At 49.9% G+C, this 27256-nt stretch overlaps 2 protein-coding genes across 4 annotated transcripts in view; one reads left to right on the forward strand and one right to left on the reverse strand.

Moving 5' to 3' along the window:
• The window catches only part of ADGRA1 (adhesion G protein-coupled receptor A1), a 319025-nt gene that overhangs the window by 183536 nt on the left and 108233 nt on the right, over positions 1-27256 (reverse strand). The window lies entirely within an intron of this gene.
• Positions 5891-27256, forward strand: part of CFAP46 (cilia and flagella associated protein 46) — a 78791-nt gene continuing 57425 nt past the window's right edge. Inside the window, exons 1-18 of one of the 3 annotated variants that reach the window (XM_084755786.1) lie at positions 5891-6219; positions 6383-6533; positions 6784-6908; positions 7099-7230; positions 7694-7758; positions 9253-9417; positions 10309-10432; positions 11070-11164; positions 11947-12057; positions 16284-16383; positions 18529-18627; positions 19140-19330; positions 22159-22387; positions 22632-22752; positions 24372-24495; positions 25078-25208; positions 25894-26018; positions 26659-26792. In XM_084755786.1, the coding sequence (XP_084611912.1) occupies positions 6485-6533; positions 6784-6908; positions 7099-7230; positions 7694-7758; positions 9253-9417; positions 10309-10432; positions 11070-11164; positions 11947-12057; positions 16284-16383; positions 18529-18627; positions 19140-19330; positions 22159-22387; positions 22632-22752; positions 24372-24495; positions 25078-25208; positions 25894-26018; positions 26659-26792 (2120 nt within the window). In that variant the 5' untranslated portion in view covers positions 5891-6219; positions 6383-6484. Of the gene's footprint in view, positions 6220-6382; positions 6534-6783; positions 6909-7098; positions 7231-7693; positions 7759-9252; positions 9418-10308; positions 10433-11069; positions 11165-11946; positions 12064-16283; positions 16384-18528; positions 18628-19139; positions 19331-21973; positions 22084-22158; positions 22388-22631; positions 22753-24371; positions 24496-25077; positions 25209-25893; positions 26019-26658; positions 26793-27256 lie in introns of those variants that run through there. The other 2 variants (XM_084755787.1, XM_084755788.1) reach the window with 2 other exon arrangements.

Genomic DNA, 27256 nt, shown 5'->3' on the forward strand with positions numbered 1-27256 from the left:
GCTGCAGGGGCCATAGCTACAGTGGCCATAGCTGCAGGGGTCATAGCTACAGGGGTCATAGCTGCAGTGACCATACCTGCAGTGACCATAGCTACAGTAACCATAGCTGCAGTGGCCATAGCTGCAGGGGCCATAGCTGCAATGGCCATAGCTGCAGGGGCCATAGCTGCAGGGGCCATAGCTGCAGGGGTCATAGCTGCAGGGGCCATAGCTGCAGTGACCATAGCTGCAGTGGCCATAGCTGCAGGGGTCATAGCTGCAGGGGCCATAGCTGCAGTGGCCATAGCTGCAGGGGCCATAGCTGCAGTGCTCATAGCTGCAGTGCTCATAGCTGCAGTGGCCATAGCTGCAGGGGCCATAGCTGCAGTGGCCATAGCTGCAGTGACCATAGCTGCAGGGGCCATAGCTGCAGTGGCCATAGCTGCAGTGACCATAGCTGCAGTGACCATAGCTGCAGTGGCCATAGCTGCAGTGGCCATAGCTGCAGGGGTCATAGCTGCAGTGGCCATAGCTGTAGTGGCCATAGCTGCAGTGGCCATAGCTGCAGGGGTCATAGCTGCAGTGGCCATAGCTGCAGTGACCATAGCTACAGTAACCATAGCTGCAGTGGCCATAGCTGCAGGGGCCATAGCTGCAATGGCCATATCTGCAGGGGCCATAGCTGCAGTGGCCATAGCTGCAGGGGCCATAGCTGCAGGGGCCATAGCTGCAGGGGTCATAGCTGCAGGGGCCATAGCTGCAGGGGCCATAGCTGCAGGGGTCACAGCTGCAGGGGCCATAGCTGCAGGGGCCATAGCTGCAGTGGCCATAGCTGCAGGGGCCATAGCTGCAGTGGCCATAGCTGCAGTGGCCATAGCTGCAGTGGCCATAGCTGCAGGGGTCATAGCTGGCACTTAGATAGATGAATAGATGGCACTTAGATAGAAGAAAGGGGGAAACCGGTTGTGATGCACTGCCACTTCTGTGAACAAGAGCCGAATAGATGTGCACATGTTACCTGAGCCATATTGCAACTGTAGGAAGGAGAGATGAGGCGAGAAGCACTGAATAACAGTGGCACGCTATCAAATGAAAACACAGGAAGCCAAGTAAAATCTAAATGTCAGCTAAATAATGAATAAGCTTTTTAGCATTTCCATAAAATCTTTACATATGCTTTCACAGTACTAAAAATTATTCATTATGTGATACCATGTGTGACTGTTGTCTTATGTATCAACTGGCTGACCCAGGAGGGTGGTGGGCCCCACTGAAATGGAAGAGCACTAGAAGGTTTCTGTGGCCTGTTTGAGCATATTCCTTTGTGAAGGGGTGCTAACAAATCAGGGATGAAAGGGACAACTTTAATCAATGGAGACAGATTCAGGTTGAAATGCAGGAGGTGACAGACTCTATAGGACCATTTTCTGGAGATTCAGAGAAGTGGTAGAGGCACCTCAGGTACTAAAGATGCTGTGATGCCAGGTGTTCAGGTAGTGGGTATACTGGATGTCAGGGATGCTGTGTGCTGGGATAGTGGGTGCTAGGGATGCTGGAGACATTGGGATGCTGGGGTTGTTGAACATTAGAAAAGGATGCTGAGAGCCTGAGTACTGGAATTCTGGGGACATTGGCATTTGAATAAGTTTGGGTGTTAGGGATTTTGAGTAACTGGGGTGTTGAGTTGCTAGGATATTGTGATGCCTCACTCTGTTTGCAGATCGGAGTACAGAGCCCTCCCATAGCCCACAGGGAAGTGCAGAAATCCATCTGCCCAGGGAGGCAATGTCCTCTCTCTTCTGGGGTTGCTCCTTGAGAAAGGTGAAAATGAAAGATAAGTGAGCATTTCTTCCTGCTCCATGCTCCCCTTGCACCTCCTAAAGGGATGAGGCTCCTCCTCTTGATGAGGGACCAGGCAGCATAGGTTTGATTTAGGAGAACAGAGTTTTCTGCGCCTGTTCTTTGCCCACCATCCAGAGCCTAGTCCTACACAGATGCACTGGTGACATCTGAGGATAAAGAGATAGTAAGTACCCATGCTTCCTAGGCCAGCAGAAAGTTATATGCATATGTGCCCACCAGCTGGCATCTCATAATCACACTCATGAACACCTATATTGCACACTGTATACATTCACATATTTATGCTCACATACATCACTTGCTCAACATTCATATGCTTATACAATTCACACATCTATAGTCACACACATCAACATAATCATGTATAACTCAGTCATGTTCCCACACTCTCACACACACCTTCAATTCACACATGCATATAAACATGTGTACACACTCAGGAGAAGATTTGAAGGTCCCACTGACTGCCTGAGCATCCCCTCCACGTCCATTATGACCTCCATAGGACCTCCTCTGATGCAGGCCATGGGTCCTGCCTCCACACCTCCTGATGAATCTGATCAGACTGACCCCACTTGTGGTCATCCAGCCCAATGTGCTGCCCACACTCCATAGTTGAATTCTCACACCATCATCAAAGCAGACTCAATGGTTCTCAAAGTGAAGCCATAGCCATGAAAAGCTACTAGAGCAGGCTGCTGACTGTGGTGTGAATAGAAGGCACACTCCCCACTTTGCAGCTGTTCCTTCCTGGTGTAAGAGGAGACAGACCAACAGCCAACTGATTTCTCCCAGGGACAGCCAGCCAGAGATACACTCCAGCTCACCAACAGTGATGTGAGCTGGGTTAGGCAGTGGATGGGCTGTGTGAAGAAGAAAAGAGTCAATGCTTTAGATCAGGGTGCCATCTTTGTGTCCCCCTAGGGGAGCCACTTGTTAATGTAGATCCATCCTCTCCAACTTTGGAAACCCCTTAGGTGATAGTGGCACCACATTCTTCTGAGAGTGGCCAGTGTCTCTTCTGCCCTTTCTTCTATAGGCAGGACTCCAGGTGCATTTTGGGTGTCCACCTTTTAGAGTTGTGCCCACCGGCTGGCATGTGAAGGGGAGTCTTTGTGTCTGTTTCCTTGAACTTATTGAGCTCTGGCAAAATACTGAGCCACTAAGGAGTCAGGGAGCAGTAACCACATTGGATGGATGTACAGAGACTCTTGGGTCCCACATCTTGTAACTGGTGCTTAAAGTGCAGCACCTTGGGGGACTGCCATGGTCTGCGAGACCCCTGCTGACACAATACTGCCCAAAGTGAGTTAGTTTATGGGACCCCCAGCGGTGTCCAGAGAGAGTGGGGATGTCTTCTTGGTAGAGGAAAATTCACATTTCACATCAGAAAGGCTGGTGACTATCTTCCTGTTAGATACTGAGCCCAGTGCTGGCTGGAAGGACGCTAAGGACTTCCTGCTGTGGGTAGGTACCCGTAGCATCTGGGCATCTGAGAGCCAGAGAGGAGTATGAGGAACAGCTTGAACAAAAGCCAGCAAGCTCCAGTCTCAGGTGGCTCCACCTCACAAGCGCTGAGTACCAGGATCTCTGCCATTAGTGTCAGCCGGGAGCCCCTGTGCTGTCTCCAGCACTTCTGCAGAGAAAGGACAATGGGCAGCATCGTCAAGAATGGGAAGTGAGCTTCAAGGATGACATAAAGAACCACATAATCTCACACTCTTGGAGTCAGGGGCTGATGGGAGTGGTCCTGGTGAAATGAAACGCATCTAGCAAGAAAAAAATATTTTGTGTCACGTTCTTCATATTTATAGCTACTATGTAACCAGAAAAAAAAAAGTTTTAATATTTAATGTGTTTGTATTTGGAAACTGAGGTCTTACTACATAATGTTTGAGTGATGCTTCCTTGGTGGAAGTAAATATCTTATATTTACTGATGTATATACACTACAGAGAATCTTTATGAATAAACAAAGACCCACATCAGCGTGGTTTTCAGAACGGAGAGCGGCATAACTTGGAGAGATTTAAGGCTTCTACTTCCAGGGTGGAATACGGCTCTGGGACCTTTGGAAAAAATATGACATTTAGGTTCCAAAATTAGATCAGGTATGCCCAACTTTATTATATACCCACACACAGATGGTCCATGGGATTTTCCAATCTCAGGAAGTTGCGAAGGAGACCCAGTCATCAATAGAACCCACACCGCGGTATCGAATTCCGATCTCTTCTCTGGATGGCCAAACGAAAGACAAAATCCCATGATACGAGGCAGTAGCTGGACCCGTGAACCCTGGTAAGCCCCATGTGTGTGTCCCCCACTCTTCCGTGGCCACCCCCAACAGTTCTCACCCTCAGCACCCCTATGTTCTGGAAAAAAAGGAAGTACCTCAAAGATGCCTCAGCTGCCCAGTGCAAACCCCTGTGGTAGAATCTCAGCCCTTGACCTGCCCAGGGCCCAGGGTGAGCCCCAGCCCCACTGCACCTCCTTCCAGATGGGGGTTCCTTACTGGAGCTCTGGGAATTTGTGGGTTTTTTTCATCGTGGAAGAAAAATGGATATAAATCTCGATGCCCCCAGCTAAAAGGCCTGGTGAGATGTTCTACCTGTGTCCACTACCCAAGCCAAAGACAGAGCTGACAGTAGGTCTGAATGTAACACCCAGCCTCTCAGTGGGAAACCTTCATGGCTCACCTAAACACACACACACACACACACACACACACACACACACACACACACACAGAGAGAGAGAGAGAGAGAGACAGACAGACAGACAGACAGACAGACAGACACACCACACACACACACACACACACACACACACACACACACACACAGAAGAGAGGCGCAAGCCCCAGATGCTGTCAGGCCTCACTGTTCCACATTGCCAGAATTCATTATGGGCTGTTGTCTGCCAAGCTTCATTCTCCATTGCTCACCAGCAGCCCATTGTATGACTGACCATCTTTATCAAGGTCTTTGTTGGCTATCTGGGTCATTTCTAGCCTTGGGCCATGATGAACAAAGCAGCCATGAACACTCTCTGCAGGACTTCAAAGGGTAGCGCATTCAATCCTTGGAGTAAGCACCTAGGTAGGAGGAGAATTTCTGGGGCATGGGGCAATTACATGCCTCAGTTTACTTAGAGCTTCCGGCTTTCCAGTGATTGTCAGTTTACATCCCCACCAGCTGTGTGTCGTCATGTGCAGCTGTTTGTCCTCAGCAGGCTTCGCTATCAGCAGGCTTCTTGACTTCAGCTGCACTGTGGGTGTGAATGTGGGAGGCATTTCTTGGCGTTATTTCTCTGATTGCTGACAACGTCAGCACTCAGTCTGTGCTCCCTGGGTAGTCAAGTGTCTTAAGTTGTTAACTGTCCATCCAAGTCTTTGGCGTCTTCTAAACTTGTCTGTGATTTATCTGTTGAACTCTTATATAATCTGGACACAGGTCTCGTATCAGAGATTTTACTGGGAAGCTTTCTGCCTAACTTTTCATGTTCCTAATAGCCTCTTTCAAAGATCAGAAGGCTTTATTTCTGAGGAAAGATTTTTTTTTTCTGTTTCTCCTTTTGTGGTTTTTCTGTTTGTGCCTGCTAAGGTCTCAAACGCTCGGGTGCTGACTCATCGCCCCAGCAGGTGGCACTATTTTGAGCCGTTCTGTATTCTTTAGGAGGTGGTGCCTGACTAGAAGTAGGTCGCTGGGGGCGTGGCCTTGGGGACTGCGGCTTCTTTTTTTCCTTCGCTCTTGTGTACAGCTGTTTTTTATCTCCTCTCTAAACGCCCGTTCAGGTTTCTAGAGCCAGCCTTGTCTTTGTCTATGCGCCTGGTCACCTGCTGCTCCAGGAGTCTCCATTGCAGCCCACCCACCATTGTTTCCCGGCTTCTGCCTCGCATCTGCAGCCCGGAGCTCTGCCTCAGCTCGGACCTCCAAGACTACTGTGTCTTAGTGGGAGTCCTCTGCGAGAGTGGTCCTCGCCCAAGGGCCCTACAGCATGGAAGGCATCTCCCCCGCCCCCGCCCCATCCTCCTGACCCCAAGATTGCTCCAATCCAACACTTCCGGTCCAGACAGCGGCCACAGGCGGATCTGCCCAGTCTTCACTTCTCAGATCCTTTAGATAATGTCACATGTAGACCTGCGACAGGTGGCACCTGAAGATAGTAAGGGAACTCTTTCCCAGGCTGGTAACTTCCCTATCCAGCTGGTACCCAGCAGCCCTCCTTCCTGCTCCTCTGGACATCCCCTGTTAGATCTTTGCGGGTATCCGTCCAACCCGCGTTCACCAGGAGCAGGGTGTTTTTGTGGAGCTCTCTGGTCTTTTCTCTGACGCAGCAGAGCAAGACACTGGAGGATGGGTGGATGAATGGGAGGTGAGCGTAGCCTGGCAAGGAAAGTTCGGAAAGTTCGGTGTGGATGCCAATTCAACACCCTTGACCTGGCTCACGCGGTGCCTGCCATTCCCGCCCCGCCCCCTTCTTGCCTACTTCCCTGCCCCCTTCCCCTCCCTCCTCCTGGCGTCACGGACTCCTCAAGTGTGCCTGCCCCGAGCTCCCGCGTCCTTGGTCTGGGTCCGTCTCTAGGCAACCGCTACTGGTCCAGCAGCGGAGCGGCTATCAGGCTATCGGCCTCAGCGCCATGGACCTGGTCATCACGCAGGAACTGGCCCGTGCCCAGAACCAACAAGGTGGGTGTCTCACCCTAGCTCTGCTGATGGGAATTCCTTGACCCCAGTAGAGTGGTACAGAGGGCCTCCCGTGATGTGACACGGTGTTTACAGTTGTTGACCCTAGCTAATTGTTGAGTGCAGAGTGTAGGCAGCCCAGGCCAGGAATTCAGACCCTTGTTCCTGAGCTAGAGCCCGAGGGAGACTCTCCCCGGGACTCTGTCTCTAACACACCCATGCTGGGCCCCTCTGCTTATCTTCTGCCCGATAGATGGCGCTGCCCTGCGACGAGCTTATGAACTGATCAAGTCAGCAAACCTTGGAAAGTCGGAGTTCGACCCCACAGAGAGCTTCAGCCCGGACCTGTTCGTGCTGTGTGCAGAGGAAGCACTCAAGGTGGAGGGCCTGGCCTGGCTGTTTACTGGCACCTTCACATCTTTGGGTGTAAACGGCAAAATGGAGGGTGGGTGGAACACTGATGAGTCTCGTGGGTATGGAAATGACCGAGCTGGCCTCATCAGTGACCTGAAGCTCCTTCGTCCTGGCCATATTCCTTATTTTTTTTCCTGCCTTCAATTTCCTACAGATAGGAGAACCTGAGATGAGTGAGGACTGCATCCAGATGTACTTCAAAGTGAAGGGGCCAATCACTCAGTTTCTGGGCCGAGCACACTTGTGCAGGGCCCAGCTTTGTGCCCCGCGTTCACATGAAAACCTGGTGAGAACACCCCTCTTCCCTATCACCCCACCCCCAGAAACCACCTCGAGGCAGTTCTCAGAGGAGCTTTTAAGCAAAACGGAGTGAAGGAGTCAGACTCTCGTTCACAGAGAGGCAAAAACAGTTACAGTGATTGATTTCACTTCTCTATCCACTCAGGTCTTGTCAGGTGCCTGACTTGAGTCCCTCTGACTTTCCGCCTCTGCAGCACTGCAGTGGCCTTTCTCCCGTCTCTGCCACCCCACCCCACACCCTCAGCCTTCCCTGACCTGAGCAGAGCCCTGGGGGGCTGGGAGAGTCTGGAACCCATGGACACAGCCAGCTGTGGTTTCTCAAGTCTCTGCTGTACCCCGACTGTGTATAAGTTGGGGTACCAACCAATTTGCATTGGGTAACAGGGGTGGTGATGGGTGTTCGGGTGGCAAATATTTGGCTTACCTGCGCGTTCTGTGTGCTGTTTTAGGAGGAATTTGAAAATTGTGTGACTCAGTACATGAAGGCTATAAACTTCGCAAAAGGAGAGCCGAGGTGGGCATGCTGAACTGTCCGCTCCTACTTGATTGCATAAGTCTCAGGAGCTCAAAACACCAAGTGATGCTGTTCGTTTATGCTGTCACCCACCCCTTCTGTCACCCACCCCTTCTGTCACCCACCCCTTCTCCTTTCTGTTTTGTGGAGTTACAACATAGGCTTGTCTTACTTCCTGGGAGAATCAGCCATGCACATGCAGACTTCCCAGGAGCAGCATCCTCTCTGATGCTCAGGGGCCGTTGCGATTTGTAGATGGCTATTGAAGTGCTTTCTCTGTGGCCTCCGTCCCAACCTGTCCCCCAGAACTCCTTGCTCCTGGATTTTGGGGTATCTCCAAAGAGTGAAGGGTATACTCTCTGATTCCGCTGTCGTCCTCCTCTGCCCCTATACCAAGGCTTCCTGTCTGCAGCTGTGACTCAGTGAAACTCTAGCACAGCTTTCTAGTTGGTGGCTGTCTTTTTTTTCCTCCCTTACCCAAACCTAAATTCCATTACTGGAACAGTTAAATTGGCATACACTGGCATTGGCACACATTCAGTGAGACACAACATTAGAGGAGGCGTTGGTTTGTCCTGTCCACTGCTCATCGGTTGATGGCCTTTTCAGTTCACACAATGCACAGGTACAAGAGTCCAGGGTCCAGCTCCATAGACCTTACTTCCAGGGGTCAGGAGTCAATACTGCACCAGAGATCTTAGCACTGTGAATGTTTCCAAATAGTTCCTGGCCAGGCTCCACAGCAAGGTTCTGGGAGATAATTAAAGACAAGACAAGCAAGCGACTCAGACTAGGTGGTGTGGCTGTTAGCCACTTGGTTTCCCTTCCCCCTTCCTAGATAATGAGTAGCAATGGGCCAGCCAATGGCCAACCAACCAGTGATAGGATGCTAGGCCTTCCCACTCCAGAAAGTGGCTTTACAGTAAGAAAGTCCCCTATATGATTCCCTCAGGTGATGCCCTGCCACTCAGAGGGAGATGCCTGGGAGGTACCTCTTCCTATACTTTCAGCACCCTCCTGAGGAGTTTGTGATCAGACATGGAGTTGGTCCTACCAGCCTCCCCCACTTCCACCTGCAACACACTCACCTGACAGACCATCTTTTGTCCACTCAGCTCCTGGCTGATTCTTGGACTTCTTCCAGGTCACAGTAGGATGCTGCCTCTTCCAGTAAGCCTTCCGTGTTCTTGCCTTCCTTTCTTAGGACTGTATTTTCATAGGGGGTGGTTACTTTGTGGAGTGACTAAATCTAGTCCAGACAGGTACCCTGCCACCACCACTGTGAGCAAGATAGCGCTGCTCATGTGGAAAAGGGCCATCGGGGGGTGGCTCTGCATTCTTGGTGCTGATGCAGGCCGAAGGGAAGTACTTCAAGTGAGGTGCCTGCATCTGACGGTGATGGGACACACATCCACTTCCCCCCTGAATGGGCCTAGGAATCAGGATTCCCCCAGCCCTGAGCCTCTAGCATTCTGTCTTCCACTCCATGCCCAGGTACTACTTCTTGGTGTTCAATGCTTCTGTCCTCTACTGGAACATGGTGCGGCCATTCCTCAAGCCTGGCTATCATCACCTCGTGATCCCCAGCCTCTCCCAAATTGTCAGTGTGTTAAACCAGACAGAAGAGGAGGACAAGGAGTGGCAGGCAGAGCTGATGCTGTGAGTCGGGGTGGTGGCCCTGACATCCCTGGGTGAGTCCCTTATTATGACTCAGGCCACACAGACTTCTCTTTCTCTCTGAAGGTAGGAGATGGGTTTCTGACTTCTTAGAAAGTTCTGTCTAGAAATCTATGGACATTGCAACAGGCCTTAGAGACACATCAAGACTCAAAGCAAATACATACACACACATATACACACACAATCACTAGTCCTTAGCCCAGGCCCATGCTTTTAAAACCTTAGTGCAGTGGGTTTTGTTGTTGCCGTTTTGGTTTTGGTTTTGGTTTTGGTTTTGGTTTTGGTTTTGGTTTTGGTTTTAGCAGGCGCTTTGGTGAATAGCTGTGAGCATCACATCTAGGTTCCCAGGTGCCTGTGTATGGGAGCTCTGAGGTTATTCCTCTAAAGCCACAGGCAAGTGCCTCATCGCTGTACCAGCTAGACCAAGAAATGGTCTTCTACAGGTTTTGTGAAGATCTTGCTACAAGCAAGGAACCAGGTGGATTTTGACAACGTGGATCCTAGCACCAAAGATGTCAGTCAGCTCAAGTCCAGACCACAGTCTGCAAGCCTGGGGTACTGGCCTGTGGCCATTTGGGGAACCACTAAGAGAAAGTGGATGCAAATGAGATGTTCACTTCAAAGTTTCATCTGAAAATGTTCTTGATAATTAAAAATCCAGTTGCTTACGTGCTATCAGCAGGAGTCGCTTTCACGCCCGCTGGCTTTGCATTGAGCCTTTGGTCCTGGGGAGGGTCAAGATCTTCCCCAGGAAGCATTTGAAAGTCTGTAAAAACACCTCTGTGCAAAAGCCTGAGGATCCATTTACTAGAGACTTGCAACAGAAGTCAGCTGTAAGAAGGCTAATGTCTGCCATTTTCTGTTGTGCAGGGAACTTCTTGAATGTTACCTGCAAGCAGGAAAAAAGGAGGAGGCTACCAAGTTCTGCTTGACAGCAGCACCGTTCATCAAAACCCACGTGCCACACAAGTACCGGCAAATATTCTCTGTCATGGTAAGTGGACCTTTTAAAAGGAGAGGCAATAGCTAGCATTAAAAGTCATTGCCCAGCTGGGCGTGGTGGCACATGCCTTTAATCCTAGCACTGGAGAGGCGGATCACTGTGAGTTTGAGGCCAGCCTGGTCTACAAAGTGAATCCAGAACAGCCAAGGATCCACAGAGAAACGCTGTCTCAAAAACAAAACAAAACAAAACAAAAAAAAACTGGGCACAAAACCTCAATAAGCCCACTAATTGAGGAATATAGAAACATACACATATGTGAACAAAACAAACAAATAATGAAAAAAACGAGCAGTTCATCCTATGTGAAAAAGCAAAGTCCTTTCATTACTACTGCTTAAATATTTCTTGTAGAAGCATCAACTTTTAAAAGATTAGCAGAAACTTTGTAAAGCTACAAGTAACTATTATAGCATTGTGTCCCAAGTGTCTACAACCTGTTGATTTTGATGTATAAGAATCAGCTTGTTATATACAAAAATGTATAAAACTTAATTAGTGAGAATTTGTCTTCGTTACAAATATTAGTTTTACAGGCGCAATAAAATAATATCTAGATACAAAATCTGAATGAGTCTCTACGTTCTTGTTTGAATGCAAAGTAATATTCTATTGCGTTTCCTGTCAGGTTCGTAATGAACTAATGGATGATCACCAGCTGAGGGAAGAAAAGAAACATTCCACCACTCTCTCCATCACTTACCACATCAATTCGCTGAAAGCGTAAGTGGTTTGGGAAGGCTGACTTCTCAGGCTGGAATCAAGATGCTGGCCCCTCCCCTGGGATGCCCTCAGTCAGGGAGGGAAGTTCTAGGGCTAATGGCTGCGGGAGCTTCCCCAGAGAAGGTCGTACTAGGGTTTTGTGGGGAGGATCTGAAGTAACCCCCACTTGGCACACCCCACTCCTGAGAAGCAGGGTGCAGTTAAGCCACCAACAGAATAGTCAAGAGTCCCAGCAAGTAAAGGAAGTCATGCCTGATGAGCCTTGAGGTAGACCATGAGGAGACCATAGAGTATTCAAGGCCAAGGTGACAATTACAGTGTGTTTGATCCTGAGGTAAGCAAGGTTGAGGCTGAGGGAGGCTGCTTGTTTCAGAGGGGTTTTTTGTTTGTTTGTTTGTTTGTTTGTTTGTTTTGACCTCCTGGCAATAATGCGGAGACACTGAGAGACTTCTGGTCTCAGGGTCTAGAGGGTTATCGGGATAAGGGCCAAAGTGTGCCAGGCAGGGGATCCTAGGTACAGCCCCGGCTCCACACATGCCCCTGCACACTTTCCCAGAGTTTCCCTGCAGTAATATAAGAGAAGTGATATTGCCTGTGAAGAGAAGGTATAAAGAGGTATGAGTATTTGCTTGGGAAATTAGGCATAAAGAGAAGAGAGGAAATGTTCTAAGACCTCCCTACCGTAAGAAGTATGAGTTCATTGATTTAAGAGTTTCCTCAAGAATAATCCTTAACAAATATGACAGGATGACTTGGTAATTTAGCGTTTAAATCAATTCTAGGAAACTAGATAAAGGAAATTTGCCAGAAGACATCGACCAAATTCTGAAGAAAGCCTATAAACATTTAAGCCATTACAATCACATCCGCTTCCCTTCCATCAAAGAAGAAAAGTAAGTGTGAGTGCCCTTTCTCTGTATGCACGTGGGTACCTGCATGGCCACCCCACAATGTTCGGAAAGGGTCAGACAATGAGAAAAGATACGGAAATCAAGCAACCAGGACCCAGAAAGCACCAGCCCCATGCCAGGGCAGAACTCGTTACAGCCTCCCTGGTAATTCTATCCTGGGATTTATTCTGTCTATGGATGTGAACCTTCATATCCTACCTTAGAAAATCAAATTTAACTTCTAAGCACAACCATTTTCCGTTGGCCGCTGTGCCTCACTTCCTAGTGGCCACATGGAAGAAAGCATTGATGTGAGTCCTTCCCAGGAGGTCACGCTAACTCTGAGATTTCTGGTGTTATCTGAATGCTGGGGGAGTTGGGAGGCATTCTGGGCTGGCTTCTGAGTGAAGGGCAGGTGGTGCTGAAACAGAGGTGTGGTTCTGGAATGTTCTCTCACCGATGAGGCAGGGGTTTGTTTCTCACCCCAGTGGGTGTCTAGCACACCCCTGTGAGAACTTTGTATTTATTTTCAACAATGATTTAATTGCCTCCATGTGTCAGCTTTGAGTCTGTGGCCACCAGCGAGGTTCAAGACTCACCTATGTTTGGGGCTTTTGAACTACCTCTTCTGAGCATTTATCCTCGGAGTTCTTGGTAATTTTCTCATGAACTTCTGTTCACTTCCAATACATGAAACCTGTGGATCCCTTGCCCATGATAATTGTTTTAGCCACAGGGTCCCTCGATATGATAGCCATCACTACCAGAGACCGCCAGAAAGAGCGTATGCTGTCCTCAGTGGTCATCTGTCTATTGACATGGGCTGTAGTATGTAGAAATTTGTATACAAGAGGTTGTACCACTGATGCGAGTGGTGTCTGCATCAGTCTGCAAACGAGAATTGGACGTAGGGATTTTGCAGTGATAAGTTCTGATTTGTCGTACTGAAGAAAGGTGGACTCCAACCCCCAGAACAGGCACAGAGACACACACAGCCCTGTAGCAATGGAAACAGAAGGGACCAACAATCACTGGCCACAACCTGGCGGAGCGGGGAAAGAATCCTCTGCTGTCTTCAAATGGATGTAGCTTGGAGGAAAACGCCTCGATTCGAGGTCTGGCATAAGAGCTGTGAAACAACCATGGCTGTTGTTTTATGCTGCTTAGTCTATAGTACTTGGTTGTGAGCACCCAGAAAACTGATGGAGGGCATGTGTCAGTTGTCTGTGACTGTGTGACCAATGGCAACAAACTGAAGGTTTAAACATGCCACAGTTGCATCTACGCGGTCGTGTCTGCAGGTGGGACTCTCAGTCATCCACTAGTAAGATGCTAGCTGCCTTCCTCAGGTCTCTCTGTCGGCTAAGCTGGGGAGAGAGCTTCCCAGATCACACGGCTGGGAGTACAGTTAGTTCCTTACAGCCTATGGACCATGGGGCGTCTCCATGGGAGAGCCTGCCTTATCAGGTACGGCCAGGGAAAGAATCAGGTGTTTATTGGCAGGACTTTGTGGAGTCCCGGGCTGGGGTAGACTCTGCTTACACAAGGTGGATGAGTAATGCTCGACACATACTCAGGGAAAGGAGCTTGCAGGGGGCCACGCTTGGGCCCCCAAGGACCCTAAAGCCTGAGTAAGAGCCAGAGGAGAGGGATCAAGTCTCCGTGTGCAGTAGGCTCACCCCCACACTAGTTTCCAGATCTTCTGTTAGGTTGATAAGAGCTAAGAAGAGGGTTGGAGAGATGGCTCAGAGGTTAAGAGCACTGGCTACTCTTCCAGGGGTCCTGAGTTCAATTCCCAGCAACCACATGGTGACTCACAACCATCTACAATGAGATCTGGTTGGCTCTTCTGGTCTGTAGGTGTATATGCAGGCAGAACACTGTATACATAATGAAGAAAAGTAAATCTTTTTTAAAAAGAGGAATGAGCACTCGTGCGCGTTTGAGTGTGCATGTGTGCTTGTTCCTGGAGAGAAGGCTGCATCTGTCATTAGATTCTCCAAGCTACTTTAACTGAAGTCAGACCCCAGCAGTCCTGTCCATGGCAGGCTTTTCTACCAAGAGCTTGGGGATGCTGAGACTCTCTTATGAGGACATGCTCGTTCCTCTCTGAGGTGAGATTCCTAGTGTTCTGGGGTGCTGCATGGGGCACGCACACAGGGAGCTTGTTTCCTACCCTCTTGGTGACTTCTCTTAGCCTGTAAGGTGACAGTTTCATTGCTTGATCATAACAAAGCCAAGCATTTACTCACACATGCGTGAGTACTGTTTTCTTTGTTGGTTCCCCGTTCCTTTCTTGGACTTGACTTTTAAAAATAGGATATGCGTACCCATTGTGCAGTTGACCAACAAGAGCTTTCCTGTATTGAGATCTGAGCCCTAACACTCATCCCCGCCAACCCTGGGCCAGGTGTTTACACGTGTGAACTCAGCTATTCAGTGGAACCCGGAAGTGGATGTGTGGCTGCGCAGGGGAACTCGCCCTCCTGGCTGATGTGTCCTCTATCTTCAGACCTCAGACAGAATCCCCCACAGTGAGGATGAGGAGCTCATCTCCCAAGTTCCACTTCTGTGTGAACTTCTAGTTGAAGTATACAGGGACCCCCTCACACCCCCACCACCCCCACCCCCACACCCCACACCCCACACCCCCCACCCCCCACACACCCCCACACCCCCACCCCCACACCCCACACCCCCCACACACACCCCCACACCCCCACACCCCCCCACCCCCCCACACACCCCACACCCCCCACACCCCCCACACACCCACACACACCCACACACACACCCACACACACACTCCCACACACATACCCACCCACCCCCCCACCCCCCCACACCCCACACACACACATGCACACACCCACACACACATACCCACACCCACCCACACACACACATCCACACACACACATACACACACACACACACACACACACACACACACACACAAGAACCCATTGTGTACAGAAGGACCGCAGACCTGTTTCAGCCCTTCGCACAGTCCACACTCTACTACTGCACAGCATAATCAGCCCGAACGCCTTCTAATGGATATAGGACCTCTCCCCACAAGAGAAGCCTTTCCCTAGAGAGTCTTAGTGCTTCCTAGCCTGACAGGATCGTATTACAGTATCTTTGTTTGGTCTTCTGTGTCTGGGATTCTGACTAGTGGAGGGTGGAGGCAGGGGGTGGGGTTAACATTTGTTTAAAACCAAAATGGTTGCAGGAACCGAACCAGCTATTTACTCTTTCCCAAGTTTTTTCTCCTTGACTGGCAGCCCCTAGAGCTCAGGTGAAGCAGGGAGGGTAGAAGTCCTGAGGCCACGCAGAGCCTGAGGAGAGAAGGGTGGGCAACAAAAAGATCCTCTCTTCTTAAAGCTGCCTCCCACCTGGAGCAGCCCAGGGGCAAAGAAAGGGGAGATAAGATGGTGCCACCACACAAAGTCCCCGTGACTCTGTCCAGATGTGTCTCTAACATTACAGCAGAAGAGAGAGGCTGCACCTGTCTCCCCAGAATGGCTGCCAGGATCTGGAGACACTTATGGTCACTGCTGGGGATGCTGCTGGAGTCCAGTGGGAGGAGAGCAGGGATGCAGAAGGACGAGAGGGTGATGAGATGCCGAAGGCACAGGATTGAGGCCAGGAAGCTCTGGCAGGCCTCTAGAAGGGCCATAGCCTAAGCAGACATCTTAAAATTGGGCGTTTTCCTCTATCAATTTATTCTCTTTCAAATTTGTATGTCTATCTCAGGTCCCTGAACTTTAATACACATTTAGCATCACCCACTGAGACCTAGATGGTGAATGTACCGATGACATCCCATACACCTCTCACAGAGAGGAAGAACCTGTGCTGTGTCGCTGTCCTCATGGTCTTTTTCAAAACTGTGTTCACAGAGCCTCACTGGGCAACTGTGCAGGGAGTTTGTGATGGCCCAGTGTTGCCATGCCTTCGTGGCATCTGGGCCCGTGACCTGGAGACCTGGATGGGGACTGGACAGTGTGTCCGGTAGCGACAGAGAGAGGCAGCACTGTGGAGAGCTCTGGGTCCTGAAATAGCTAGCGGGCAGGGTCAGCACAGTAGGTCTGTAGCTTGATGTGCCGTACTTTACCCTTAGCTCCTGGCACTGTCACAGTGGAGCAAGACCAGCATTGCCTCCACCAAACATGTGAGCTGCTGCCCCGTGCTGAGCCAGGGCCCATTTGTTTCTTTGCTTCCAGAATGCTTTTGCTGTTTGAATTGGCCCGCCTGTCTGTGACACTGAAAAATGATGTAATAGTCTCTGACTGCCTGTCAGACCTGAAGAAAATTGAAACTAAAGTAAGTGACTTAAGGTTAGCTCTGGGTGGTAATACAGGGCATTAACTCACAGGACTATGGCTCCAGGGACCGAAAAAAAAAAAAAAAGTATTGGTGGGAAAGGCCTTCCATCCTCAGCCTGTGCCTCCTGCAAAAGTGTGTTGGCAGTTTCGGCTGATCCGCACCACGTCTTTCCTTTCACCTTTGTCACTAGATCTGTGGTGCCACCACTGCTCCTCCAGTTCAGGGAAGAGCTGTGTAAAACTCATAGCAGCAGTGATATGACCCATGATTTCCCTGAGCCCGGACATTTAAATCATACTTGAATTTTCTTAGTTCACAAAGAACTACCATAGAAATCCTGTGCCTAAACCAATCCTTTAACAACTGGGGACCCAGAGAGGCTAAGTAACAAGGAGGGACCAAGTGGGAAGGGGGAAGAGAATAGATATCTCAGCTGAACTGGGGGTGGGTGGGAGGGAGTGGGAACAGGAGGTATCAGGTTGGGGCAGGCTGGAGGAAGAAAGTACTGGAAGACAAGTGGAATTGGGGGCATTTCCGGGGGCAATGGAAACTCCCAGGAATTTGTAAGGGTGACTACTAGCTAAGATTTCTAGCAATGGGGATAAAGATCCTGAACCGGCTTTCAGGTAAAAGACTGGGATACCAACCCAACCACAAAGCACTTCGGCCTACAAGATGTCTTATCTGCAAGATGTGCTGGGTTAATGGCGGTGCAGAAATTGTGGGAGTGGCCAATCGATGACTGGTCCAGCTTGAAACCCATGCCATGAGGGAGCCAGGAATCAGAGGCTGGATAGCCCAGAGAGACATCGGAGAGAACTAAACATGACTGAGGGGGGGGGAAAGCCAATGAAATGATCCCTAATGATAGTCGGCTGTGCCCGTAGACTAGAGCCTAGCCTAATTGTCATCAGAGAGGCTTCATCCAGCCGCTGATGGGAGCAGATGCAGAGACCCACAGCCCAGCATTAGGCGGAGCTTGGGAAGAGTGGGAGGAAGGATTGCAGGCACCAGAGGGGCCAAGGACACCGTAAGAAAACCCACAGACTCAACTAACCTGGGCTCACAGGGGTTCACAGAGACTGAGCCAACAATCAGAGAGACTGCAGGGGCCTGACCTAGGCCCTCTGTGTATAAACTTATGGCTGTGTAGCTTGGCCTTCTTATGGCTTTGGACTGCTTTTGAGACCCTTTACCTCACAGTGGATCGCCTCGTCCAGCTTTAGTATGAGGGGAGGTGCCTAGTCTTAGCTGCAACTTGATATGCCGTGTTTGGTTGATAGCCCTAGGAGTAGGAGGCCTGCCCTCTTCTGAAAGAAAATGGAGGGAGGGCGGGAGGGGAAAACTGCAGTTGGGATGTAGCACATGAGAGAAGAATTTTTAAAAAGGCAACACATGAAATTTGAAGGGAATGGAAGTGGGGGAGAATAGGAGAGGAGTCAGAGAGGGTGGGTGTGGTTAAAATACATTATACGCATATGTGAATTTCTCAAAAAAAAAAAAAAAACCAGGAATGTAAACCAGAGGCCAGTGAGAAGACTCGGTGTGCAAAGGTGCTTGCCACCAAGCTTAATGATCTGAGTGTGAGCCCTAGAATCCACACTGTGAAAGGAGAGAACCAACTCTTGCAAGCTGCCCACTGATTTCCATATTCACACACAGGCATGCACACAATATTGGTTTTGTTGTTGTTGTTGTTGTTGTTTTTGTTTTTTTACTTAGGCCAAGTGTGGTAGCTCATGTCTGTAATCCCAACATTCAGGAAACTGAGACAGGAGACATGAGTTCAAGGCCCTCCTGGGCTAAAGAGTGAGTTCCAGGGGGAGTTGTAGCTATGGCTGCCTACATTTTAAAAAAGACAGAGAAAAAAAAAAGAGAGAGAAAGAAAAATTCAAGGTCCTTTAAAATCATTGAGGCTTTTCCACTCTCCTATTAAAAGGTTTCAAGAAGTCTTTCTCCCTTTGTTTCTTTCGAGACTTGTTACATTTTTCTTCTACTTGTGCAGTTCCCTGATTGTCCATTTTCTGGTTTCTGTTTCTGTTTATGGGAATTCAAAGCATTTTAAGGGTCTTTAAGGCTGACAAATGTGTATGACGGCTGTCATTAATGTCTTTGTGTTCAAAACTCCATCTGCATCTCCAGGATCCTGGCATGCTGCTAGAAATTGAAGGTCTGGAGTGTGAATTGGAAGCTTTGAGACTGGAAAGTAAAATTAAAATGTACCTTCGAGGAGCCGTTGAGGTAAAAAAAAAAAAAAGCCTTAAGCCCGAGTCAGAGTTCCCCTGGACCCGAGGATCACTAGGCTGCAGACTGTAGGTGCAGCATGACACTGAGGGCCCTGGGTGCAGGAAGCCAGAGGCCATGGGGCCCACGGATGAGAAGAGGGGAGGTGTGGGGTTGGGGGAAGGCTCAGCGGCATGGTGAGTGTGTTGCACAGGTTCTGAAGTTCCAGCCTCCAGCCTTTCTGCTGGAAAGGGAGCCATAACACAAACCAGAGGTGGCTCTTGTCAGGTAGTGAATGAACGGTGCCAAGCCCTGTTCAGTAAACTCCAATAAGGAATAGACTGACTCTACCCCACTTGTGCAAGAAACACAGTGAACGGCAGCCGTGTCTAAGCCTTTCATCTGACCGTCCCGTAAGGACCCCTACTACAAGATAGAAGGGATCACTGGCTCTTCCAGGTGGTGGCCACGAGGAGCTTCCCACTCCCTCTTCACGACCCTCATGCAGTCATTCAACGTGCCCCCTACAGGAGCAGCTGAGCATCATAAAGAGAATGGACCTCATACTGCAGCGGGCCATCCGTCTAGGTGACCCCAACACCATCCACGTGCTGTGTACTGCACAGTGGAACATCTGTCTGCCCCTGCTGCAGCGCAACCTGAGGCACTACCTCCGGAAGCCGCTGACCAACATCGCTGATATTCTGGAAAAGGTTGATAGGTAGGCAGCATGTATATCCTCTGTCATCCTCAGGGTGCTCCGGGGCGGGTGGTGGGGAGGGGCGGGTTCGGAGTCAGGATAGAGATTTTTAGGACAATCAACAGAGACAGGGCCCACGGTGTGCACCACCTGTGGGATACACAGGTACACCCTGCTTGTACAACTGATGCCTTCCGGTCACCCAGGAAACCCAGATCAAGAATCCTCATAGCATAAACAGCTGTCACTCTACCCACCTGTCAGTGCACGGTGGTGGGATTACCTGGCTGGAGAGTTACAAATGTATCCTCAGTAGTCGCTATGGACATATGGTAGACTATTGTCATAAGCCAGGGACACCTTCTCCCAAGTGCACTTCCGTTTGCTCACACCATACTGCAGGGTCTCCGTCATTCCCTATCCCCACAAACACTTAGCTATCAATGCCTTAACTTTAGCCGTGTTGTCCTTCATGTTTGAACTCGTATTCAACAGTAGATGTTCTTTGTTTCCCCGTTGTGAGCAAGCATCTTTGCTGCGCTGTTGACGTACGCCTCTCTGTTTTGGTGACCTGCCTGCTCGGCTCTTGTACCTCTGCCAGTTTGATACAAAGGTCATGCTGGCTTTATACCGTGACTTGTGAGGTGTCTAAGTCTTTTAATCCTTTCTATCTTGGTTCTTCTGATCAGGCCTTTTTTTTTTTTGTTTCCAGACTCACAGTCTTCCTGGCTGCCACCATACCCGGCTAGAATGTTCTTCCTTTCTCTTGCCGCAGCTTTTAGGTCTAGTGTTTCTTACCGCTGTTTTCCTTTATTGTGAGCAAGCTCATGACATATACTTTGTAATACCTACATTGAAAGATTTATCTGCAAAATCCAACAGCCAGCCTCTCTGTGTCCTGACCCTGTGTCATATTCTTCCGTCCCCTGGCAGGAATGTGACTGAGGACTCTGTATTAAGCATTCCAGGAGGTGTCCTATGGAGTCTTTGCATTTTGGTTTAACAGGGGGTCCTACATAGCTTATAGACAAAGCAGCCCTGTTGGCTCTGTTTCTTAACAATTAAACTTTATTATACAACCCAACTAGCTTACACAAGAAGGAAAAAAGGTTAAAGGGAAAAAAGAGTGAACCTTCCGGTATCTGTTCCACAGGACGGGTCCTTAGGTGTCTCTGGCCTGTGTGCTGGTCCAGCCTGTTAGCTGCTCCACGTGCGCTCAAGCCCGGTCCCAACCTGTTGTTCTCTCCTCCCCGCCTGCCTGAGTCACGTGGGAAGGGCGGTCTCCTTCTCCCATTGAGGGTCAATTAAAAAACAATAGTCCAGGTGGAGTCCCCAGGTCTGCTTCCTAAATTCCAGGCCCAGGATGGCTCCACTCAGTCTGTCACAAGGTATTCATGGGGTGCCCAAGGATAAAGCCCGCCAAAATTGCTTCCACCTGTGACAAAGCTTAGTCTTTCCCACACAGCCCTGACTAGCTTTGAACTTGTTATAGAAATCACGTTGGTTTCAAACTTGCTGTGATCCTCCTGCCTCTGCTTCCCAAGTACTATCATTACAGGCATACATTGTGATTGCCGTTTTAAAAGAAGCATTGTTTTTGCTTTAGTGGCCAGTTCAATGTTGGCTGGCGGCCTTAAGGTCACATGGGCTGATCCACCTCTGCTCTCGTGTATCTCTGGAGATGCAAGTGTTTCCCACACCCATCCCAGAGAGAATCTGCCATGAACCAGGCTTCTCTTCAGACTGAGCTTTAGGTTTTGCTGGAGCAGAGGCACAGGGGTCCCTGCCGTTCAGCAAGCCCATGCTCTGCCTGCCGCCTGCTTAGCTCAGGGGACACTGTGCCTCTCAGGAGCCCATGGCTACTTCGTTTGTGAGTTTCTTTCCAGGGGACCCAGATTTCATGCTGTCCGGCACCAGTACCTAAAAACAGCTGCCCTCACTACCTCGCTTTTCAGATGCTGTGGACGACGGTGTGGCTTTTCTCATAGTTGGAAGCAGAAGTAACTGTAGCCTTGGGCCATTTATCTGGCTTGTTTCAGACCGGGGACCCTGGTTTTACATCTGACGGTTGTGGTTATCATTTCTGCATCCTGTGGGAACAACACCTGCTATCTGCTCCCGGCAAATTTCACCCGGGCCCCTCTTACTCAATCTACAGGATGCACCATGGGGCACCAGGTTCCTGCTCTGCCTGGGCTTGTGACAATGTTACTGTCACTTTTAGTTCTCTATCTTGGCAGAAAGTCAGTGAGCCATGGGTCACCGGAGCATCTCCACCCAGTCATCTGTAGCTTGTCAGCCCTGTATCCTGTGGCAGTGCTTGAGGTGGTCCCTCCATCACTACTGTACAAAGCTTTTGCTCAGATGCAGGGGCTTCTCCAAACCCTGCCTGAGCTCTAGCCATAATGTAGCTAAGCCTCCCGAGCAAATGGCCAATGTATCTACAGGCAAAGACAGTGACATCACATATATTCCAGGAGAAAGAGGTGCATCACAGTGGACAAGCACTACATGAGCTTCTCTCTCTCTCTCTCTCTCTCTCTCTCTCTCTCTCTCTCTCTCTCTCTCTCTCTCCTCCCTCCCTCCCTCCCTCTCTCTCTCTCTCTCTCTCTCTCTCTCTCTCTCTCTCTCTGCTTCTTCTCAGCCTGGGCCAAAGCTTGTCTCCACTGTAACCATTACAATCTTTCTCTCCCTTTGTGAGATGTCAAGGCAAAATAGAAAGGAGGCTAGAAAGCAGGGCTCTGGACAGCCATATCATTTCATGCCTCTTGCTGGTGAGTAGACACAGGTCCCACGGGCTCACTAGCAGTCCACCATAGCCTCCTCATGCGTCATGCTGTTATCTCCAGCCTCATGACCACGATGCGCTGCCAAGTCCACATGGAGATGGCATATATTGAGCAGGATGAGGACCGGCTGGAGCCTGCCATTGAGCATATGCAGAAGGCCATGCGCCTGGACAGCCTGGGTCTGTACCAGGACAAGAATAAGAGAACTTACAGACGGCTGCAGTTGTGCACCATGCTGTACCAGTCCCCCGACCATCCTGAGGACAAGGCTACTATGGCCATTGAACAGGTGCAGACCTAACCCATTGTGGGGCCATCCTTCAAATAAAAAAAAAAGTGAGAAGGGAATCTTGGGGCAGAGAGAGTCTAAGGGACCATCCAGAGCCAGGCTCAGCTATCCAAGGTCAATCTGGCACCTAGAAGGCCTATGGGATCTGTGTTCTCTAAGGGTGGAACCATAGGATGCCTTCAGAGTCTCAGCTGTCACAGGGGAGGGGATACCCCAGATGTTGTACATATCTTATTGTCTGTAGGCAAAGAAAGCCACCCAAAAAGACAGTGCCAGGAAGAAGCGTGCGCTCCTGGTGAACGCAGGCCTAGCCCTTGCCCCTGACACCTTCCAGATTGTGCTGGACAGTGAGAATGAGGCCAAAGGTAAGTGCTGCTCTTGAACTCACTGCCTTGTTGTGACAGGCCTTAGTAGTCAATGGGAGTACGAGGGATGGGCCACATCTACAAGTGGCTATTAGTAGGAGAACGCCACAGCCAGGCCTTGGACATGTGATGGTGATGTGATGGGCTGGTCTCTCTTGATGCCACCTTCCTTGGCTTATATCCTTGCCTCATGTCCTCACCGGCTGTCCTTTATGTCTACCTCAATGTCCTCTTTATACAAGGATTCAGTCAGACTGAACAGGATCCCCCACAATGATCTCTTCAGCCTTATCACTTACTAAGACCCTATCGGTTGAAAAAAAAAAGGCTTTATTCTGGAGACCTGGGGACAGGAATTGGAAGTAGCCTGTCTGGGGACACAGTTCAACCTATAGTACCACCCGAGGAACCAAGATGGTGGTTCTGGGGTGCTCTTTAGATCAAAGCTAAGTCTATTTCACTTACCTGGGACACTTACTTTGTTTCCAGTGTAGAAAAGGGGTTGTACTATACCCTAGTTGTAGATGCTAAGCGAGCCCAGCTCTTGGGGACAAGCCAACAACTCTGGCTAGATGGGCAGTGCCACTGTGGCTGGAGTAGCAAGCAGGCAGGTCTTGGCTGGTGGTGGCACTCTTCTGGAGCTCTCTCCAGCACAGCTCTGACCCCCACCAAAAAATTATAGTGATTTGAACCTTGGAGATGACAGACTAAAGTTGAGTTGGCTGTAGCCCATGTTGTAGGTCCAAGGCAAGGGACAAGAAGGGGGCAATGGAGTCAGGGCCCTGTGCTAGGATGACTGAGACCCCTGGAGCAGTCCGTCAGACCCAGGGGGTGTCTTTATTACTCCACCATGTGCTTTGGCCTTTGTGTTACTCTGGTTTTGTTTTGACCCTCATGCATCTGCGCAGCCATAGGTCTGTTGACATCACATTGAGTAGGTCTGTCCTACTTGGTTGACTCATTTCATTAGATGAACATAGACAACTGACCAGGAGCTTACGTTTTCTCCAGATGACATGGTGCTAAGCTGGCATCTGTAGGAGATGCTGAGACTTACTAAGGTAAAGTTGGGAGGCTACCTTAGCAAGTGAACACCTGTGTTATTTAGGGAAGTGCAGAAGAGGCAGGAGGCCACCTGAAAGGCACTGCACCCCTCCTCCAACCCCAGTTTCTTATCTGGTGTCTCCTGTCCCTGCCTCTGCCCTGAGCAGATGGCTAACACTGTGAAGCCAAGCTCTAGGTAGGTATTCATCTGAGATCTGGAAAAGGAGCAGTGATTTAGAACCTTGACAGAGCAACAGGACCGCTGGACTTGGAAGTGGATAGTGCGGACTGTCCGAAGGGATAGAATGTGGGGACAGATGAGAGGCCTGGATACTCTGAGCTGACATAGACTACCACTGACAACTGTAGGCTCCACACACTCCACAGTAACTCAGTGTTGTCACTGGGCCAAAAGCACTAAAGATGCACCGGTGATGGGGCCTCTTCATACCCCTAGAAGGAGCTCAGCTGCCAAACCTCATCTGCAGACTATGGGCCCGTTTGCCTAGGTGAGCAGTGTTTATGTATGCCCAACTCTGGCACACCTTTACAGCTTGGCAGCTTTCTGCTTTCAGTTTCCACTGGGAAAATCAGAGGCCGCTTCACCTACCTCTGTGCGAAAGCTCGACACCACATGCTCAGTGTGGAAAAAGCTGCTGGACACCTGCGGCGTCTGGGAAACGAGCACGACAAAGAGAGGTGAGCCAGGAAGGAGGGGCAAAGGCAGGCAAAAAGCAAATGCCAGCGAGGAGGCTCTGTCCACCTCTAGGCACCAAGTTCATGGCTGCCTGCGACCCCGTGAGTGATGATAAGCCACCGATGTCCCACGTGCAGCCAGCCCCTGGTGCTGAGGCTTTGGCTTTCTCCCGTAGAACCGCTGACCACTTATTAGGGCATGCTGGCCAAGGTCACAGCAGGAGTCCTCAATGCAGAGAGATGGATTATGTGGGGGCGTTTCTCATTGTTAAATGGCCAAAAGTGCCATTGACACTGGAATGAGGACAGCTAGAGAGCTGCTCATGACCTTGGGGACAGACTTAGCTCTGGCCTCTGGGCCTTGATCAATTGTTCCATCTCTGACCCCTGGCTTATGACCCCCCCACATCACCCAGCTGTCTAGGACTATCTTCCCGTTCACACCCTGAGCGTGTTGTACTTCTATGTCTCAAGTCACTGCTTGACCTGGATGCTGTAGGGTGGCTTTTCCCCTAGCCCGGTCCCCCCAGGCGTTCCTAATTTCACCTGTGCTTCCTTTTCACCACCTGGATTTTTGATGCGCAGAATTGTGATTTGGGCCAAGTTGGCCAAGGTTGCCTGGGAGCAAGACGTGTGGGACGTCTGTCGCGCAGCAACCCGCTTCTGCCTCCTGTATGACAATGTCAAGGCAAAGAAGATAGCAAAGCTAAAACGAGGTGTGCATCCCCATCAAGTGTCCTGCTGGTGTGTCCATACGCTGAGCTTCAGGACCCCATGAGCCTCTGGTGGCTGTGGCAGCCACAGCACCTCTGAACCAGTAGGTCCCACCCAAGGGACCCCAAGTCAAGGGTGCAACACAGAGCCAGTGTGACCCCTCTCAAAAGGGTCCTTCCTCATCATGTGTTTGGTTTTAGAAGAGCCTTTCCACAGATAGCAACATTTCTGAGTACATATTTGGTCTGGCCTCAGTATCTGTGGGCTTCATACCCATAGGGTTAACCACCAAGGTTTGAAAATAATTTGTATGAAAAACAAGCGTCCATGCTGAGCATACAGTTTGCTTCCTGGCTGTTATCCTCTACACCTTGTCCTTTAACAGTGGCCCACACCACGCATGCATTGCAGTCAGTGTCACAGTCAACTAAAGGTAATTTATAGCTCAAGGGAGGGCCGTACAAGTTCCATGTGTACATGGCGCCATTTTATAAAAGGGATAGGGCCTCAGTACCCCCTGGGAGTCCCAGCAACATTGAGTGACAGCTGTGCTTACAGCTGACCAAAAGTGTCAATGATCAGAAGGATACACACACACACACACACACACACACACACACACACAGGGACTGCTGTGCTTTTGATTGCCCAAAAAGAGCTTCTCTTTTTCTGCTGCTATTTCCTCAGTGAAGAAGAAAAGAGGCACTGAGGGCTCCCAGCATGAGTGGGGTCCCCCCGAAGTGGTCCTGCATAAGCAGATGTCCCCTGACCTGCTGAGGAAGATCGCGGAGGTGGCGTTCATCAGTGCTGAGGTGTGTCATGAAGGCCTTGGCCATTGTAGCTCCCAATGTTGACATGGCCGTTAACATGCCAGAGAGGTTTGTCATAAGGGTCCCCCCGATACATACCCACGCCCTAAAGAAAAGTGCTCATTAGGGAGAGAAAATTAAATCAGTTCTTGTGGACTGTATAAGAAACGTGTGAATTAAGATGCCTCGTGGCATGGGTTGGTGTAAATGTTTTGTGGGAAAAAATTTCTGAGTTCTAGATGTGAGGTCATATTTGGGGGTTGAACTTGGAGTTGACTTAGGAAGCTGGGGATGTGATCTCTGCTGTATGACTCTGTGGACCCAGCAGAGGCTTGGCCTGGTTCTTGGGCTCTGGCTCCAATCGGCCTGCTCCTTTACAGACAGGGATACTGAGGCTCAGCTGCAGCCAACACCCTGGGCTGTGAGTTCTCCATCCCCAGACCTGCCAGAGGCCCCCTCAGCAATCTGTTTCACCCTCACAATGACCACATACAGCGTTTCCTTTGGTTTTACTCAGTGGGCACAAGGCAGAGGCTGAGGCACACACTGGTTTGCTCCATTAGGGTCTAGAGACACAGCATGACCAAAGACAACCCCTGTGTACTCGGGGAGGAAGTTGCCAGAACTGTATACTTCCTCCCAGGCTACTGTCCACTTCCTGCGCTTGGAAGGTGTGGAGCTGAACGAATGCGTCATCGCTCCTGAGGACCTGAGCCAACACCCAGCTGGCTATGTGCCTGAACCACCAGAAAGCAATCCAGAGTGGATCACGTACAAGTGAGTGGGAGTCCCGGCCGCTCTGTAGACCAGTGGTTCTCGGCCTGTGGCTCATGGCTCCTTTAGGGTCACATATCAGACATTTACATTATAGTTCATAATGGTAGCACAATTGGTTATGAAGAAGTAACAGCAAAATAATTTTATGGTTGGAGGCCACCACAAAATAGGGACTGTGTTAATTAAAGGGCCAGAGCTTTAGGAAGGTTGAGAACAACTGCTGTAGACAAAGCGTTGAAGACTCTGCCTCATTTGCCCAGGGCCAGTTGTAGCAAAATATACATTTATCACCCAGGATATTTGGAGGCAGCCACAGCTAAGAGTGGCTTGGACCAATCAAACAATTGTAAAAACAAAACAGAAGAAGCGTGCTACAGAGACTTTGGCAACCCGCTAAAATGTCCACTTAGTCCTTAATGGGCTACAGGGAGAGAGTTGCTTCTACTGTGAGCACTGTGATGAGT

The sequence above is a fragment of the Acomys minous genome, assembly GCF_964271855.1.
Source record: "Acomys minous genome assembly, chromosome: 2".
Classification (NCBI taxonomy): Eukaryota; Metazoa; Chordata; class Mammalia; order Rodentia; family Muridae; genus Acomys; species Acomys minous.